The following is a 13,679-nucleotide window of genomic DNA, read 5'->3' as shown; positions in this document are numbered from 1 at the left end:
AATATACAGCATACAAATATTAAAAATATCTATGAAGCCAGTCCTCCTCCTTTCTCCCCCCCCCCCCCATTTTAATTTACAACTTCTTAAATCTGGAATCCCTAAGGTGTTTAAACTTTTGCTGTTCAAAGACCCTATTACAGGAAATAGACACATGACACAAACAAGTGAACAAGCAGCTGATTACCACATCTCCTTTGTGAAAACTGGTGAGGACACCTGCAGACAACTAAATGCAAGTATGGTTTCAGATACTACTGTGATATTAGGAAATGCAACACGAGACACACATCAAATTGTTCTTCATTCCAGATAGTAATCCAACTGTTACCAGGCCCTTTCCTGTAGGTATGTTTGTTTCAACTTAATATACCCTCAGTAGCCAGGATTATTACAGATAAAATGTTATCCAAAACACATCTGATGTAATAGCTCTTGTCAGCTCTGCTTCTTATGTGCAAACTACAAAAAAATTCTGTGAAGTCAGATTCATGGTCCCTTAAGAAATGCAATTTCAGCATTTCCTCAGATTCACTGGTTTAATTTAAGCCTTTCGCAGAGAGTGTGAGAATGGGGGGGGGGGGGGGGTAAGCATGTTGGAAGAGGAAAACTATTGAGCCATCTAATAGTTGTATGGCATTTTTAATTCTTATAAATTGAGCCACTAAGCTTCTTTCACAACCCCCACCAAGGCAGGCCTCAAGGTACGCCCATGCAGCTTATAGCCAACCTTGGATACTAATGCAATAGAGCCAGGCTCCTTCCCTTCCATGGGAGCATGGAACAAAGCTTCATGTTCATAGGGATCAAACTTGGCTCCAACAGGATTCAGTTTGAGCAGGCCATGTTTTTTGAATACTTTTTGAATCTGCACTTCTGTCATGACAAGACCATCATACAGGTTCTTCAGATGAGGGTTTTCTTCCTTGAGCGCCTCTTTTGGAACACTCTCAGTTGCTTTTTCCAAAATGTCAGCAACTTCTAATAAGTCCTTGCAGAAGCTCTGAATCCCTATAATGAGATGAACAGCCATAAATCACAAGCAAAATCAAATTAATACTTGTTAAGGGAGATAGTTAAATTTATATTAAAAAAACCCAATGTGCTAGGAGTGCTACACAGCACTTCTGCCTTTGAATTGTAGCAACAGCCAGATGGGCTCTTGCTTCATTTCAAAGTGGAAGCACCCTTATTGACTAATCAATGGAAATTCCTACTAAGCACTAGGGATGTGAAGGACTAGTCTATCAGCAAGGGGTGGAGGGAGAGAGAGAAGAGAGGGTATTTCAAAGCAGCAGCACTGCGTGCCAGACCCCAGACTCCATGCAGCGCTGCTGCTTTGAAACGCTGCTGTGGGAACCCATGGGCAGGGCTGGATTACCCAATAGGCAGACTAAGCATGTGCTCAGGGCACCAGCAAAGCAGGGGCACAAAAAAAAAAATTTACAGTATAGTATTGTTTTTATTTTGAATTACATGGGGGGGGCCACAACCATAATCTTTTCAGTGCTTAGGGCCTCTAAAGGTCTTAATCCGGCCCTGCCTGTGGGGTCTCTCCTGCTGACCCCGGGCTCCATGCGGCCTGCTGCTTTGAAACACCATAGGAAGCCTGACTTCGGGCTCCTGTGGCAACACCACATGGAGCCCAGGATCAGCATGGAGTCCCCAGCTGACCTCAGGCTCCATGTGGCACTTTGACCTTTAAAGTGTAGCAACAGGGCGTTTCCACCTTTGACTAGTCAATGCAAAATGCATCAACTATTCGATTAGTCAATTACCCGCAATTTAACATCCCTACTAAGCACCATACTAAGAAGGATGCTTGTGAGGAGTGAATTTCAAATTAATGTATTCATATGCTCATGGAAATTGTAAAACAGTTCTGAGTGGTGTTGAACTTCACTAAGGGTACGTCTAGACTACAGGCTTCTGTCGACAGAAGGCGTTATGCCTTGTAAAATGAGGTTTACCAGCGTCGACAAAACTGCTGAGTTCTGTCGACGTTATATCGACAGAACTCAGCGGTAGTGTGGACGCAGGTATAGTTTTGTCGACAAAAGTCCACTTTTGTCGACAAAACCCTGTAGTCTAGACACACCCCAAGTCTGCTTCTTTTTAATATTTAATTAACTGGCCATGTTGTTTTTAGGCTTTAACTGAGGAGTTAAACTAATGTTACCCTAATAGCTCATACTGATATATTTTATCAACAGTAAGTTAGGAAAGAAGATGAAATAATTATGGATACGCATCATGTAGGATCAGATCCAAAAAGGAACTTAAAACCCAGATTTAGGCACCACTGTAATCCACAAGATCTCTGCTTGGCTGTCCCTTAAGTTGGTAGATGACTAAAATCCACACTGTGTCTCCGAAATGCCTACACTCTAGCATGATCTACCTAGATGGCATAACATTAAAAGACACTGAGCACTATTAGCACTCTGAAGTTGGTGTTACCTCCATGTGCTCAGCACTCTGAAAAATCTATTTACTTTAACATATTAATAAGAAAGCAAGTAGTTGAATACTACTGGTTTCAGATCTCTTGTACTCAAATTTAAGTTGAAAGGGGGTGGAAAGGAACCTAGGAAAAAGGAAGAGAATTCAGGCTGTCATTGCTCATTAAAAATGCTGTCATATGGGTAGAAATCGGGTAAATATTGCATTTTGTTAATATCAGCAGAACTGACTTAAATGGGGCCTGCATGTTTTATAGTCTTGCCTTAATCCTTGTATTTATGCATGTCAGTATGAAAGAAGCTATTTGCATATGTATTTTCATGTATATGCAACCACACTTAAGTTGAGGCCTTCTGCATGTGCTGAGAGTATCACTGTGGCCCCTGGGACTTTCAAAGTTGAGCTACATCTTTCCTAGTAGAAGCAACATTTCATTGCACTCTGGTAAATACTTTCCTTGTGAAATCTGTATAATAATGCCACAATACATTCAACAAATGCAGATCCAATCATGAAGATTATATATCATGTCCGTGTACAAGTGCCATTATAACTCATTTACTTATAAGTTTCTGGAAAATTTTGTAGTCATCAGGCAATTGAGTGCATCTAAATCTAATGCTTCTAGAACTCATAGGCTACATCTACACTGGCATGATTTTCCGGAAATGCTTTTAACGGAAAAGTTTTCCGTTAAAAGCATTTGTGGAAAAGAGCGTCTAGATTGGCACGGACGCTTTTCCGCAAAAGCACTTTTTGCGGAAAAGCGTCCGTGCCAATCTAGATGCACTTTTGCGCAAAAAAAGCCCGATCGCCATTTTCACGATTGGGGCTTTTTTGCGCAAAACAAATCTGAGCTGTCTACACTGGCCTTTTTGCGCAAAAGGACTTTTGCCCATATGGGAGCAGCATAGTATTTCCGCAAGAAGCACTGATTTCTTACATGAGATCGTCAGTGTTCTTGCGGAAATTCAAGCGGCCAGTGTAGACAGCTAGCAAGTTTTTCTGCAAAAGCAGCTGCTTTTGTGGAAAAATTTGCCAGTCGAGACACAGCCATAAAGTTTTACACCCATCCAGTGAAATCATAATGATGCTGAAGCATCTCAAATCACTTTAAATTTATATCAGGACACTGTCTAACATTTCATGCTCTCAGCAACACATTGTAACAAGGATTTGCAAAATATTTGGGAGTTCCAAATGACAGGCTTTGTGAGCAAGTGGCAACATCCGCTCTGAATTTCCAAGCTGTGGCTTTCAAGTTAGTACTACAGTATCTCAATACAACACAGGCACACAAAGTTTCCACCCACCATATAACTTTGCTTCTTCTACCAATTTCTGGCTTCTTTGCCTCAAGTTTTCTGTATCTGCCAGAGCTCGCTTGTACTTGTCCTGGGGAAGAAGATAAAGCATATTTGCAGAAGATATCCCAATGCAGCCAGTATACTGCATGCCAATAATTTAAACCAAGGCTCTCATTTTATTAATTTCATTACAAAGGCACAGTTTAACAAGCTAGGCCCTGTGGTTTATTATGTTATTAAAAGTTACATTAAACTCCAAACTATTTGTTCTAAGCACTTGAAATGAGTGTACGAAGACTGATCCTTATGTCTTTGTGATGTAGGCATGTATTAGCTTCATTTGACAGATGGAAAAAAACGGGGAGGGAGGAAATCAGTACTGCTGTGTTCACTCTTTTGCCCACAATTAGTTTTTTGTTGTTGATATTTTAAGGGGACTTGGGGAAAGGAGGAGATATAAGGCAGTGGCATGGGAAGAACAGATGTGCTTCCACTCTGTCAGGCCTAACTCCATTGAGGTATTTAAGGCTCCCAAATGTCAGTTAGCCAATTAAACAGGATTTTACATACCTACTCTGCAGAACACATTCATATGTTAATCATCGCTCATGCCACTGCTATTGATATCAATATAAGCACCTCTCTCAGATTTAATTCTATAAATAATAATAATAATAATAATAATAAAAAAGCTTAAAATTCCAGGATTACTAAAAGAGAAAAAGACAGGCCAAGGAGAATCAATTTGAGTAAAGAAAGTAGCTTACAGTCCCAGGCCTCAGTGATGAGTATTACTCCCCACATTTTTCTAGATTGAAACTGAAGCCCAGAGAATCTATGAGCAGATTGTTCCCAGCAAAAAGAACATGTATTAATAATGGACTAAACTTTTAAAGGGAAGAGTCCAATTAGTGTAATCCAAACCTGTAATATTTCATTCATGATCTAACTGCTACATATTCTTATCCAGCTTGTTTACAGCTTGTGTAGCTGGAACTTCATACTTTGCCTAAGGTATGCTGGCTGATCAAAAGACCCTTACTGTAATTTCTTTTAATTGCTCTTCAAGTTTGGCTTTCTCTTCAATTAATATCTTCTCAGGAGAGTTCAGTTCAGCCTTTGGCTCATTCTGGCTCTGACTCTGGTCATCTTCTAAATTCTGTCCAGTGCTTTTCTGTTGTGTTGCTATGCAAAGCAACCGTGGAGAAGTGCTAAAGCAAACATACAGCATTAGTCAGCTACTCATCATAGGAAATATTAATGGTTTTTGGACATACTGGACACTTGATTTGCCTTGCGAAGACCAGGACTTTAACAGCATTCAAAAAAGAATCAGATAAATTCATGGAGGTTAGGTCCATCAATGGCTATCAGCTAGCATGGGTGCGAATGGTGTCCCTAGCGAATGGTGTCTGTTTGTCAGAGGCAGGAAATGGATGACAGGAGAGGGATCACATGATGATTCCCTGTTCTGTTCACTCCCTCTGGGGCATCTGGCACTGGCCACTGTTGGAAGACAGGATACTGGACTAGCTGGACCTTGGTCTGACCCAGTTTGGCTGTTCTTATGTTGAACACATATAGAAGAAACTGCCATCCTAAAGCCTGAAAAATTATTTGTGAAGTAACAAAGGTTACACTCCTGCAAGCCACTGTTCACATTAGGGATGTTCGATATCGGTTAATAATCGGTTACTCAACTATTCTATAATCCCTTGGGGAAGGGGCAGGGCTGGCAGCCACCCACTATATCAGAGGCAGCAGCACGGGGTGCCAGGTGGGAGCTAGTCCACAAGCGGAGGCAATTTAAAAACCAGCTCCCTCCGTGGACCAGCTGCCTGTCGCCCTGTGCTTCTGAGAGAGGCAGCAGCAGATCCTTTCTGGGGATGGGGCGGGGTCCAACACAAGCCAGAACTGTGGTGGGCTGCCTGCTCAGCCAGCTCTTAATACACTTGAAAATGCAGAGCTGAAACTGGGGTAGGTCACGGACCCAGTTTGAGCTAGAACTGAGCCGGGCACAAGAGCGTCCATGGCAGTGTGGACACTCTCTTGAGCAAGAAAGCTCTGATGGCCATTTTAGCTATAGGGGTTTCTTGCACAAGAGAGTGTCCACACTTGTCCATCCACACTGCCTTCTTGCGCAAGAGGGCTTATTCCTCGTGGGGAGAGGAATAGCTCTTGCACAAGAAGCCTTCTGTTCCAATGCTCTACTGTAAATTTACTTGAGCAATAATGCACACAGTGTAGACACGCATGTAGTGTAGATGCACCGCAAGTTTTTGCGCAAGAATAACCATTCTTGCACAAAAAGCCTGCAGTGTAGATGCAGCCCATGGCTATGTCTAGATTTTCCGCAAATGCTTTTAAAGTTTTTACGTTAAAAGCATTTGCGAAAAAGAGCGTCTAGATTGGCACGGACGCTTTTCCACAAAAGCACTTTTTGCGGAAAAGCATCTGTGCCAATCTAGACGCGGTTTTGCGCAAAAAAACCCCTGATCGCCATTTTCACGATTGGGGCTTTTTTGCGCAAAACAATACCGCGTTCTCTACACTGGCCCTCTTGCGCAAAAGCATTTGCGCAAGAGGGCTTTTGCCCGAATGGTAGCAGCATATCATTTCTGCAAGAACACTGAGAATCTTACATGGGATCGTCAGTGTTCTTGCAGAAATTCAAGCGTAGACAGCTGGCAAGTTTTTCCGCAAAAGCAACTGCTTTTGCGGAAAAACTTGCCAGTCTAGATGCAGCTCATATGTTTAGAACACCTCCTTCTTACTCTGCCTCAAAATTAATAACACTGGTATACAATTTTTTAGAAGTTGTCTGCTTCAGAGATAATAAATAGCACATTTTATGTATTTTGATGTGCTGAATTCAAATATGGCAATTAAAACAACTGATTGGCTACTGTTTCCAAGATATTTAAGTTTTTACATTTTACGTCTATGTATATTGTGTAGATAGTTTTAATCATCAATTGTAAACCTAGGTCTTTTCATGTGTTTATGGTTGCTTTACATGATAATATTTCACCTGTCCTGTTTATGTAACACTTTAAAAATCAGGAAAAGGGTTACATAAATAAAATTTATTATGAAACAAAAGGCAAAAAACTATTATGTACATAGTTTAGCCCTATTCAGTGTCTATTTGGCGCTTCTTGGCTTGTCTCTTGTATTCATTAAATGGAGCATCTCTTGTCACTGTCCAGCAATAGTCTGCAAGCATTGATGGGCTCCATTTGCCCTGATAGCGTTTCTCCATTGTTGCAATGTCCTGGTGAAATCGCTCGCCGTGCTCGTCGCTCACTGCTCTGCAGTTTGTGGGAAAAAAAAAATCTAGATAAGAGTGCAAAAAATGTATCTTTAGTGACATGTTGCAACCAAGGCTTTTGCATGCCTTGAGGAGGTTTTTCACCAACCTGTAGTTGTCTGCCTTGTTGTTTCTGAAAAAAGTTTATTGCCACTAATTGGAAGGCTTTCCATGTCGTCTTTTCCTTGCCACGCAGTACATGGTCAAATGCATCCTCTCGAAGAAGTTCACGAATCTGAGGACCAACAAAGACACCTTCCTTTATTTTAGCTTCACTTAACCTTGGAAATTTTCCACGGAGGTACTTGAAAGCTGCTTGTATTTTGTCCATGGCCTTGACAAACTTCTTCGTCAGACCCAGCTTGATGCGTAAGGGTGGTAACAAAATCTTCCTTGATTCAACAAGTGGTGGATTCTGAACACTTTTCCTCCCAGGCTCCAATGACTGTCGCAGTAGCTAATCTATCTTGATGTAGTGGGAATCTCTTGCACGACTATCCCATTCGTAGAGAAAACAGTAGTACTCTGTGTATCCAGCCTGCAGACCAAGCAAGAGAGCAACAACCTTCAAATCGCCACAAAGCTGCCACTGATGTTGGTCATAGTTTATGCACCTCAAAAGTTGTTTCATGTTGTCATAGGTTTCCTTCATATGGACTGCATAGAATCATAGAATCATAGGACTGGAAGGGACATCGAGAGGTCATCGAGTCCAGCCCCCCGCCCTCAAGGCAGGACCAAGCTCCGTCTACACCATCCCTGACAGATGTCTATCTAACCTGTTCTTAAATATCTCCAGAGAGGGAGATTCCACCACCTCCCTTGGCAATTTATTCCAATATTTGACCACCCTGACAGTTAGGAATTTTTTCCTAATGTCCAATCTAAACCTCCCCTGCTGCACTTTAAGCCCATTACTCCTTGTCCTGTCCTCAGAAACCAAGAGGAACAAATTTTCTCCTTCCTCCTTGTGACACCCTTTTAGATATTTGAAAACCGCTATCATGTCCCCCCTTAATCTTCTTTTTTCCAAACTAAAGCCCAGTTCATGAAGCCTGGCTTCATAGGTCATGTTCTCTAAACCTTTAATCATTCTTGTCGCTCTTCTCTGTACCCTTTCCAATTTCTCCACATCTTTCTTGAAATGTGGCACCCAGAACTGGACACAGTACTAATCTGAGGCCTAACTAGTGCAGAGTAGAGCGGCAGAATGACTTCACGAGTTTTGCTTACAACACACCTGTTGATACAACCTAGAATCATATTTGCTTTTTTTGCAACAGCATCACACTGTTGACTCATATTCAACTTGTGGTCCACTATGACCCCTAGATCCCTTTCCGCCATGCTCCTTCCTAGACAGTCGCTTCCCATCTTGTATGTATGGAACTGATTGTTCCTTCCTAAGTGGAGCACTTCGCATTTCTCTTTATTAAACCTCATCCTGTTTACCTCTGACCATTTCTCTAACTTGCTAAGGTCATTTTGAATTATGTCCCTATCCTCCAAAGAAGTTGCAACCCCACCCAGTTTGGTATCATCTGCAAACTTAATAAGCGTACCCTCTATCCCAATATCTACATCATTGATGAAGATATTGAACAGTACGGGTCCCAAAACAGACCCTTGCGGAACTCCACTTGTTATCCCTTTCCAGCAGGATTTAGAACCGTTAACAACAACTCTCTGACTACGGTTATCCAGCCAATTATGCACCCACCTTATCGTGGCCCTATCTAAGTTATATTTGCCTAGTTTATCAATAAGAATATCATGCGAGACCGTATCAAATGCCTTACTAAAGTCTAGGTATATGACATCCACCGCTTCTCCCTTATCCACAAGGCTCGTTATCCTATCAAAGAAAGCTATCAGATTAGTTTGGCATGACTTGTTCTTCACAAACCCATGCTGGCTATTCCCTATCATTTTATTACCTTCCAAGTGTTTGCATATGATTTCCTTAATTACCTGCTCCATTATCTTCCCTGGGACAGACGTTAAACTGACCGGTCTGTAGTTTCCTGGGTTGTTCTTATTCCCCTTTTTATAGATGGGCACAATATTTGCCCTTTTCCAGTCTTCTGGAATCTCCCCTGTCTGCCATGATTTTTCAAAGATCATAGCTAAAGGCTCAGATACCTCCTCTATCAGCTCCTTGAGTATCCTGGGATGCATTTCATCAGGACCTGGTGACTTGCTGACATCTAACTTTCCTAAGTGATTTTTAACTTGTTCTTTGTGTATCCTATCTTCTAAACTTACCCTCTCTCTGCTTGTATTCACTACGTTAGGCACACCTCCAGACTTCTCGGTGAAGACCAAAACAAAGAAATCATTGAGCATCTCCACCATTTCCATCTCCGCATGACCAACTGGAATTGATGGCAAAACATTGCCATTATGCAGCAAAACAGCTTTAAGACTCGTCTTCGATGAATCAATGAACAGTCTCCATTCATCTGGATCGTGAACGATGTTGAGGGCTGCCATTGCACCATCGATGTTGTTGCAGGCTACAAGAACACCTTCCATGAAGAAGAATGGGACAAGATCCTTTTGACGGTCACAGAACATGGAAACCCTAACATCACCTGCCAGGAGATTCCACTGCTGTAGTCTGGAGCCCAACAGCTCTGCCTTACTCTTGGGTAGTTCCAAATCCCTGACAAGGTCATTCAGTTTACCTTGTGTTATGAGGTGTGGTTCAGAGGAGGAGGATGGGAGAAAATGTGGGTCCTGTGACATTGATGGTTCAGGACCAGAAGTTTCATCCTCTTCCTTGTCTGACTCAAGTGAGAATGATTCTGGTGCATCAGGAACCGGCAGTCCTTCTCCGTGGGGTACTGGGGGTATAGCTGATGGAATGTTTGGATAATGCACAATCCACTTTTTTCTTCTTTGACACACCTTTCCCAACTGGAGGCACCATGCAGAAGTAACAATTGCTGGTATGATCTGTTGGCTCTCTCCAAATCATTGGCACTGCAAAAGGCATAGATTTCCTTTTCCTGTTCAACCACCAGCGAAGATTTGTTGCGCAAGTGTTGCAGGATATGTGTGGGGCCCACCTCTTGTCCTGATCTCCAGTTTTGCAGCCAAAATAAAGTTGATAGGCTTTCTTAACCATCGTGGTTATACTGCGCTTTTGTGATGCAAAAGTCACTTCACCACAAACATAGCAGAAGTTATCTGCACTGTTCACACAAGTACGAGGCGTCTCTGCTCACTTTGGCTAAACAGAAATGTGTCCCTTTGCAAAATCAAACACTGACAAATGAGAGAGTACGACACTGTATGATTTCTAGAGCTGATATAGGGCAATTTGTTCAGCAGAGTGATGTAAGCTTCGTTATGATTGCATCATCCATGACTTCTAGGAATAACATGATGCAATTCATATCATGTATGATGCAATACCAGCTTCAGATTGCATCATTCATTGTTTTGACTAAAAAGCAAGTACTGTCCAAACCCAGTCAGATTTATTCATAGATCTAGTCAAAGATGTATTTTAGTCATTTCTGGTTTAAATTGAGATTCCTTTCCTTTATAACTCACTTAATCCTCCGCCATTCGCAAGTCAAGGGTCATATATACTGACCCAATAGCATATCTTGAAAACTAGAGCCAATCAACAATTTTAAGCATCATTTTCTTTCTCAGTGACCCAGAATTAGTAAAGTTTGACTACATTTATTTCAGAAGCATTGTGGCTATAGAGCAGTGATAACTTAAAAACTAAAAGCCTTATTTAGATGTCTTAATAAATATAGATGCAGCTGATTAACCTGAGTTTGAGTTATCTGAGTCTCTTCATGCCAACCTGTGATCTCTTTTAGGAAATGAAGCATCCTTGTTCCAGATCAGGCCTGCACAGCTTGGAAAGCGGCAAGAGCCATATTACTCCAAAGAAAACAGCTGCGGGCCGCAAATAGGGTTGCCAGATGCTCTCCCAAAAAATACCAAACACGCGGACTAAAAATGTTTGTCAAGGGGAACCCCCCTCCCCCCCCCATGTGTTGGGCATACAAAAAAAGCCTCACACCATCCGGCTTCAGCACGCAACCACAGGAGGCGCCATCAGGCTTCCGTCCAGTGTGCAGCTGGACAGAGCGTGCAAATACCGGACTGTCCGGTACAAAACCAGACTCCTGGCAACCCTAGCCGCAAGGGTAGGTTTGGGGGGGTGGGGTGAAACTTTATTAAGAATTTTTTAATTAAATCAGGGCTGCACAACATACTGCTCCCAATGCCCTTACCCTCTCCTCTCCCAGCATCACCTTGTCCCCCCCTCCCACTGACACCTCCCCTCCTGCCCTTTTCCTCATTGTTTCCAGTTGGCCCTGGGGCATGTGTCTCTCCTGCATCCTGTCCCTTGGTGCCTCCCGTTTCTCCTGACCTGCCCCCATCCCCTCAGCACAAGCCCCTTCCCCTCCCCTACCTGGCTTTTGCCTTCCGGTTTGCGGGGCTGCAGGAGCCTTTTTTAATCCGGCGGTTGCCAGCTGTGACATCACGACGCCACATCACGCCAGCATCCTGGAGTCCGCCAGCGTCCTGCCTTCTAGCTCGCGCCCCACCTCCTCATGCCAGAGCTGCACGCAGGCAGCCCAGCGGCAAGAATCACTGCACTTCCCCCTCCCCGGTGGTGCTCCGCTCCTCTGCCTGGCCAGCTGATCGGATGGGGCCACACCGTGTGTAGTTGTCACAGGCTACACAGTGAGCCCCTGCGGGCCACATGCAAAATGTTGTGCAGGCCTGTTCTACATACCCACAGCTGAATAACAGTAACTACTAAGTAAATATATTGCTTAGCTTGCTTTGTCTACCTGACCAACTGGTTCAGAAATGTATCCAAACTGCATGAGCTGTGAAACATGACATGCAGTCATGTCAAGACAGCACAGCAGCAAACTGGGTTTAGCTACTGTTTATTTTACTTTCACAGGAGATTTCTCCCTGCTGTTACATGACTCATGTAAGTTGGGCAATAGCAAGGTTTTCTATTGAAGCATTTAAAATGCCTCTGAGCTGGAGATCAAGCACTGTATTACACACAATCCTGTAGCCTCTATAGTACCAGTGAAAAGCGTGGCCACTAGAACGTCAGAGTTTTGTGCAGCTCCCTGCGGGACACTTCTCACATGATTTCCCTCACATGCACTGCCTGCCTCCCAATAAGCGGGTCATGCTTGAACCTTGCCCACCCATGGGGAGGATTTGTTTTTGCTCTTGATGGCAAAGAGACAAGCCACCATGGAGCTGCACAACGCCGTCCCCTCAAGCCAACCTTGCCTTCCCTGGAGTCAGCGCGGGACTCCCCATCTCTGGCGGGCCCAGAACTTTTTACGCCCCGCTCGGGCCCTGCCAGGGAGCCACCCCTCGTCCCTTCTCCGGGAGCCTCTCTCGGCCACGGGAAAAGAGGGGCCGAGCCCTGGGGAGGGACGCGGTGGTGCGGGCAGCGGCCCTGCTGTGGGCGGGGCTTCCCCACCGCCGTGCCTATAAAGCCCAGGTCGGGCGCGAAGCCGCAGCTCGGAGAGCCGGGCCTACGGGCTCGCAGGCGGGGACCCCTGGGGGGCCGGGGAAGCGCCCCCCCGCAGGAACGACGGCGGGGCCAGCGCCGCCCGCCAAGCCCCTCCCGTCCGCCCGCGGGCCCGGAGCGCAGCGGAGTCGCAGCCCCGCCCTTACCGTGGCGGGCAGCTCAGCAGCGGGTAGCACCGCGGCCTCAGCAGCAGCCGCACGCACCGAGCCGCCGCCGCCATGGCTCCCTCCGCGCTGAGTGCGCGCGGCTCGCTCTGCGCCGAATGCCCTGGGGGTCACGGCCGAGCCGCGGCCCAATCAGCGGGCCAGGCACCCCGCCTGGCCCGGGAGTGACGGGACCGTGCTCCAATCAGCTGGGGCGGCCTCCTCTGGGGGCGGGGCCTGCCCCCTCCCTGGCTCTTAGCACGCTTGCGGGAGAAGAAGTTGAAAGGTCGCAGACGACTCTGGGTAGCCTTCGCTCAGGGGCGGGCCCGCTGGTGAGCGATGGGCGTGGTCACTGGGGAAGGGGGCGGGGCCTATGGGGAGGTGAGGGAAGGGCTGGCTTTGCCCTCTTCCTGCACTGCTGGGCTCAGGCCCTTCAGGGCTCCCTGGGGAAAGGGACTCAAAGCCCCTAGGCTGGCCTAAGGCAGGGCTTTGGTCTCCCCTCCCCTTGCCTCATCCAGGTCTGTCTGTGGTGCGGGAACCTCCTGTGGTTCTCTCTGCCCCAGAGTTGCCCCAGCTTAAAAAGCCAAGGAGGCTAGTGGAGTGCATTGGGAGCGAGGAGCTTTGCTAGGCTAGCTGTGGTGTATATAGGGTAGCATAGCTACAGGCAGCAATGAAAGGCTCTGGCAGTGGGGAAACTGATGCAGCTTTTCCCCAAGGCCCGTGTCTTTCTCAGGGTAGGTCAGACAGTGGGAGGCTACATTGTTAATAATAGCACCAGTCACTACATTGTTGCTTGGGTGTATCTAGATCTGTGTAAGGAACACACCCTAAAGTTCTAGTGTGTTTATCCACTTCATTTTACCCATGCTGCTACATATACCAGTGCTAAGTGGGTGTGTAGTGTACAGGTTACC

At 45.3% G+C, this 13,679-nt stretch overlaps 1 protein-coding gene and 1 long non-coding RNA gene across 2 annotated transcripts in view; one reads left to right on the top strand and one right to left on the bottom strand.

Moving 5' to 3' along the window:
• Positions 1 to 285: 285 nt before the first annotated feature.
• GRPEL1 (GrpE like 1, mitochondrial) lies at positions 286 to 12,907 on the bottom strand. Its single transcript, XM_075930792.2, has 4 exons — positions 12,769 to 12,907; positions 4,813 to 4,981; positions 3,777 to 3,858; positions 286 to 1,011 (listed from the first exon to the last, which is right to left on the bottom strand). Exons 1-4 carry the CDS (start codon positions 12,840 to 12,842, stop codon positions 665 to 667), a joined length of 672 nt encoding a protein of 223 aa, XP_075786907.2. The 5' UTR covers positions 12,843 to 12,907; the 3' UTR covers positions 286 to 664.
• A 74-nt stretch (positions 12,908 to 12,981) lies between these two features.
• LOC149524495 (uncharacterized) overlaps positions 12,982 to 13,679 on the top strand; it is a 73,860-nt gene continuing 73,162 nt past the window's right edge. Inside the window, exon 1 of the long non-coding RNA XR_016349389.1 lies at positions 12,982 to 13,097. This is a non-coding gene — a long non-coding RNA (uncharacterized LOC149524495). The remainder of the gene's footprint in view (positions 13,098 to 13,679) is intronic.

The sequence above is a fragment of the Pelodiscus sinensis genome, chromosome 4 (assembly GCF_052426305.1).
Source record: "Pelodiscus sinensis isolate ZL-2025 chromosome 4, ASM5242630v1, whole genome shotgun sequence".
NCBI classification, from domain to species: Eukaryota; Metazoa; Chordata; order Testudines; family Trionychidae; genus Pelodiscus; species Pelodiscus sinensis.
This window is presented reverse-complemented; position numbering and strand designations above follow the sequence as displayed.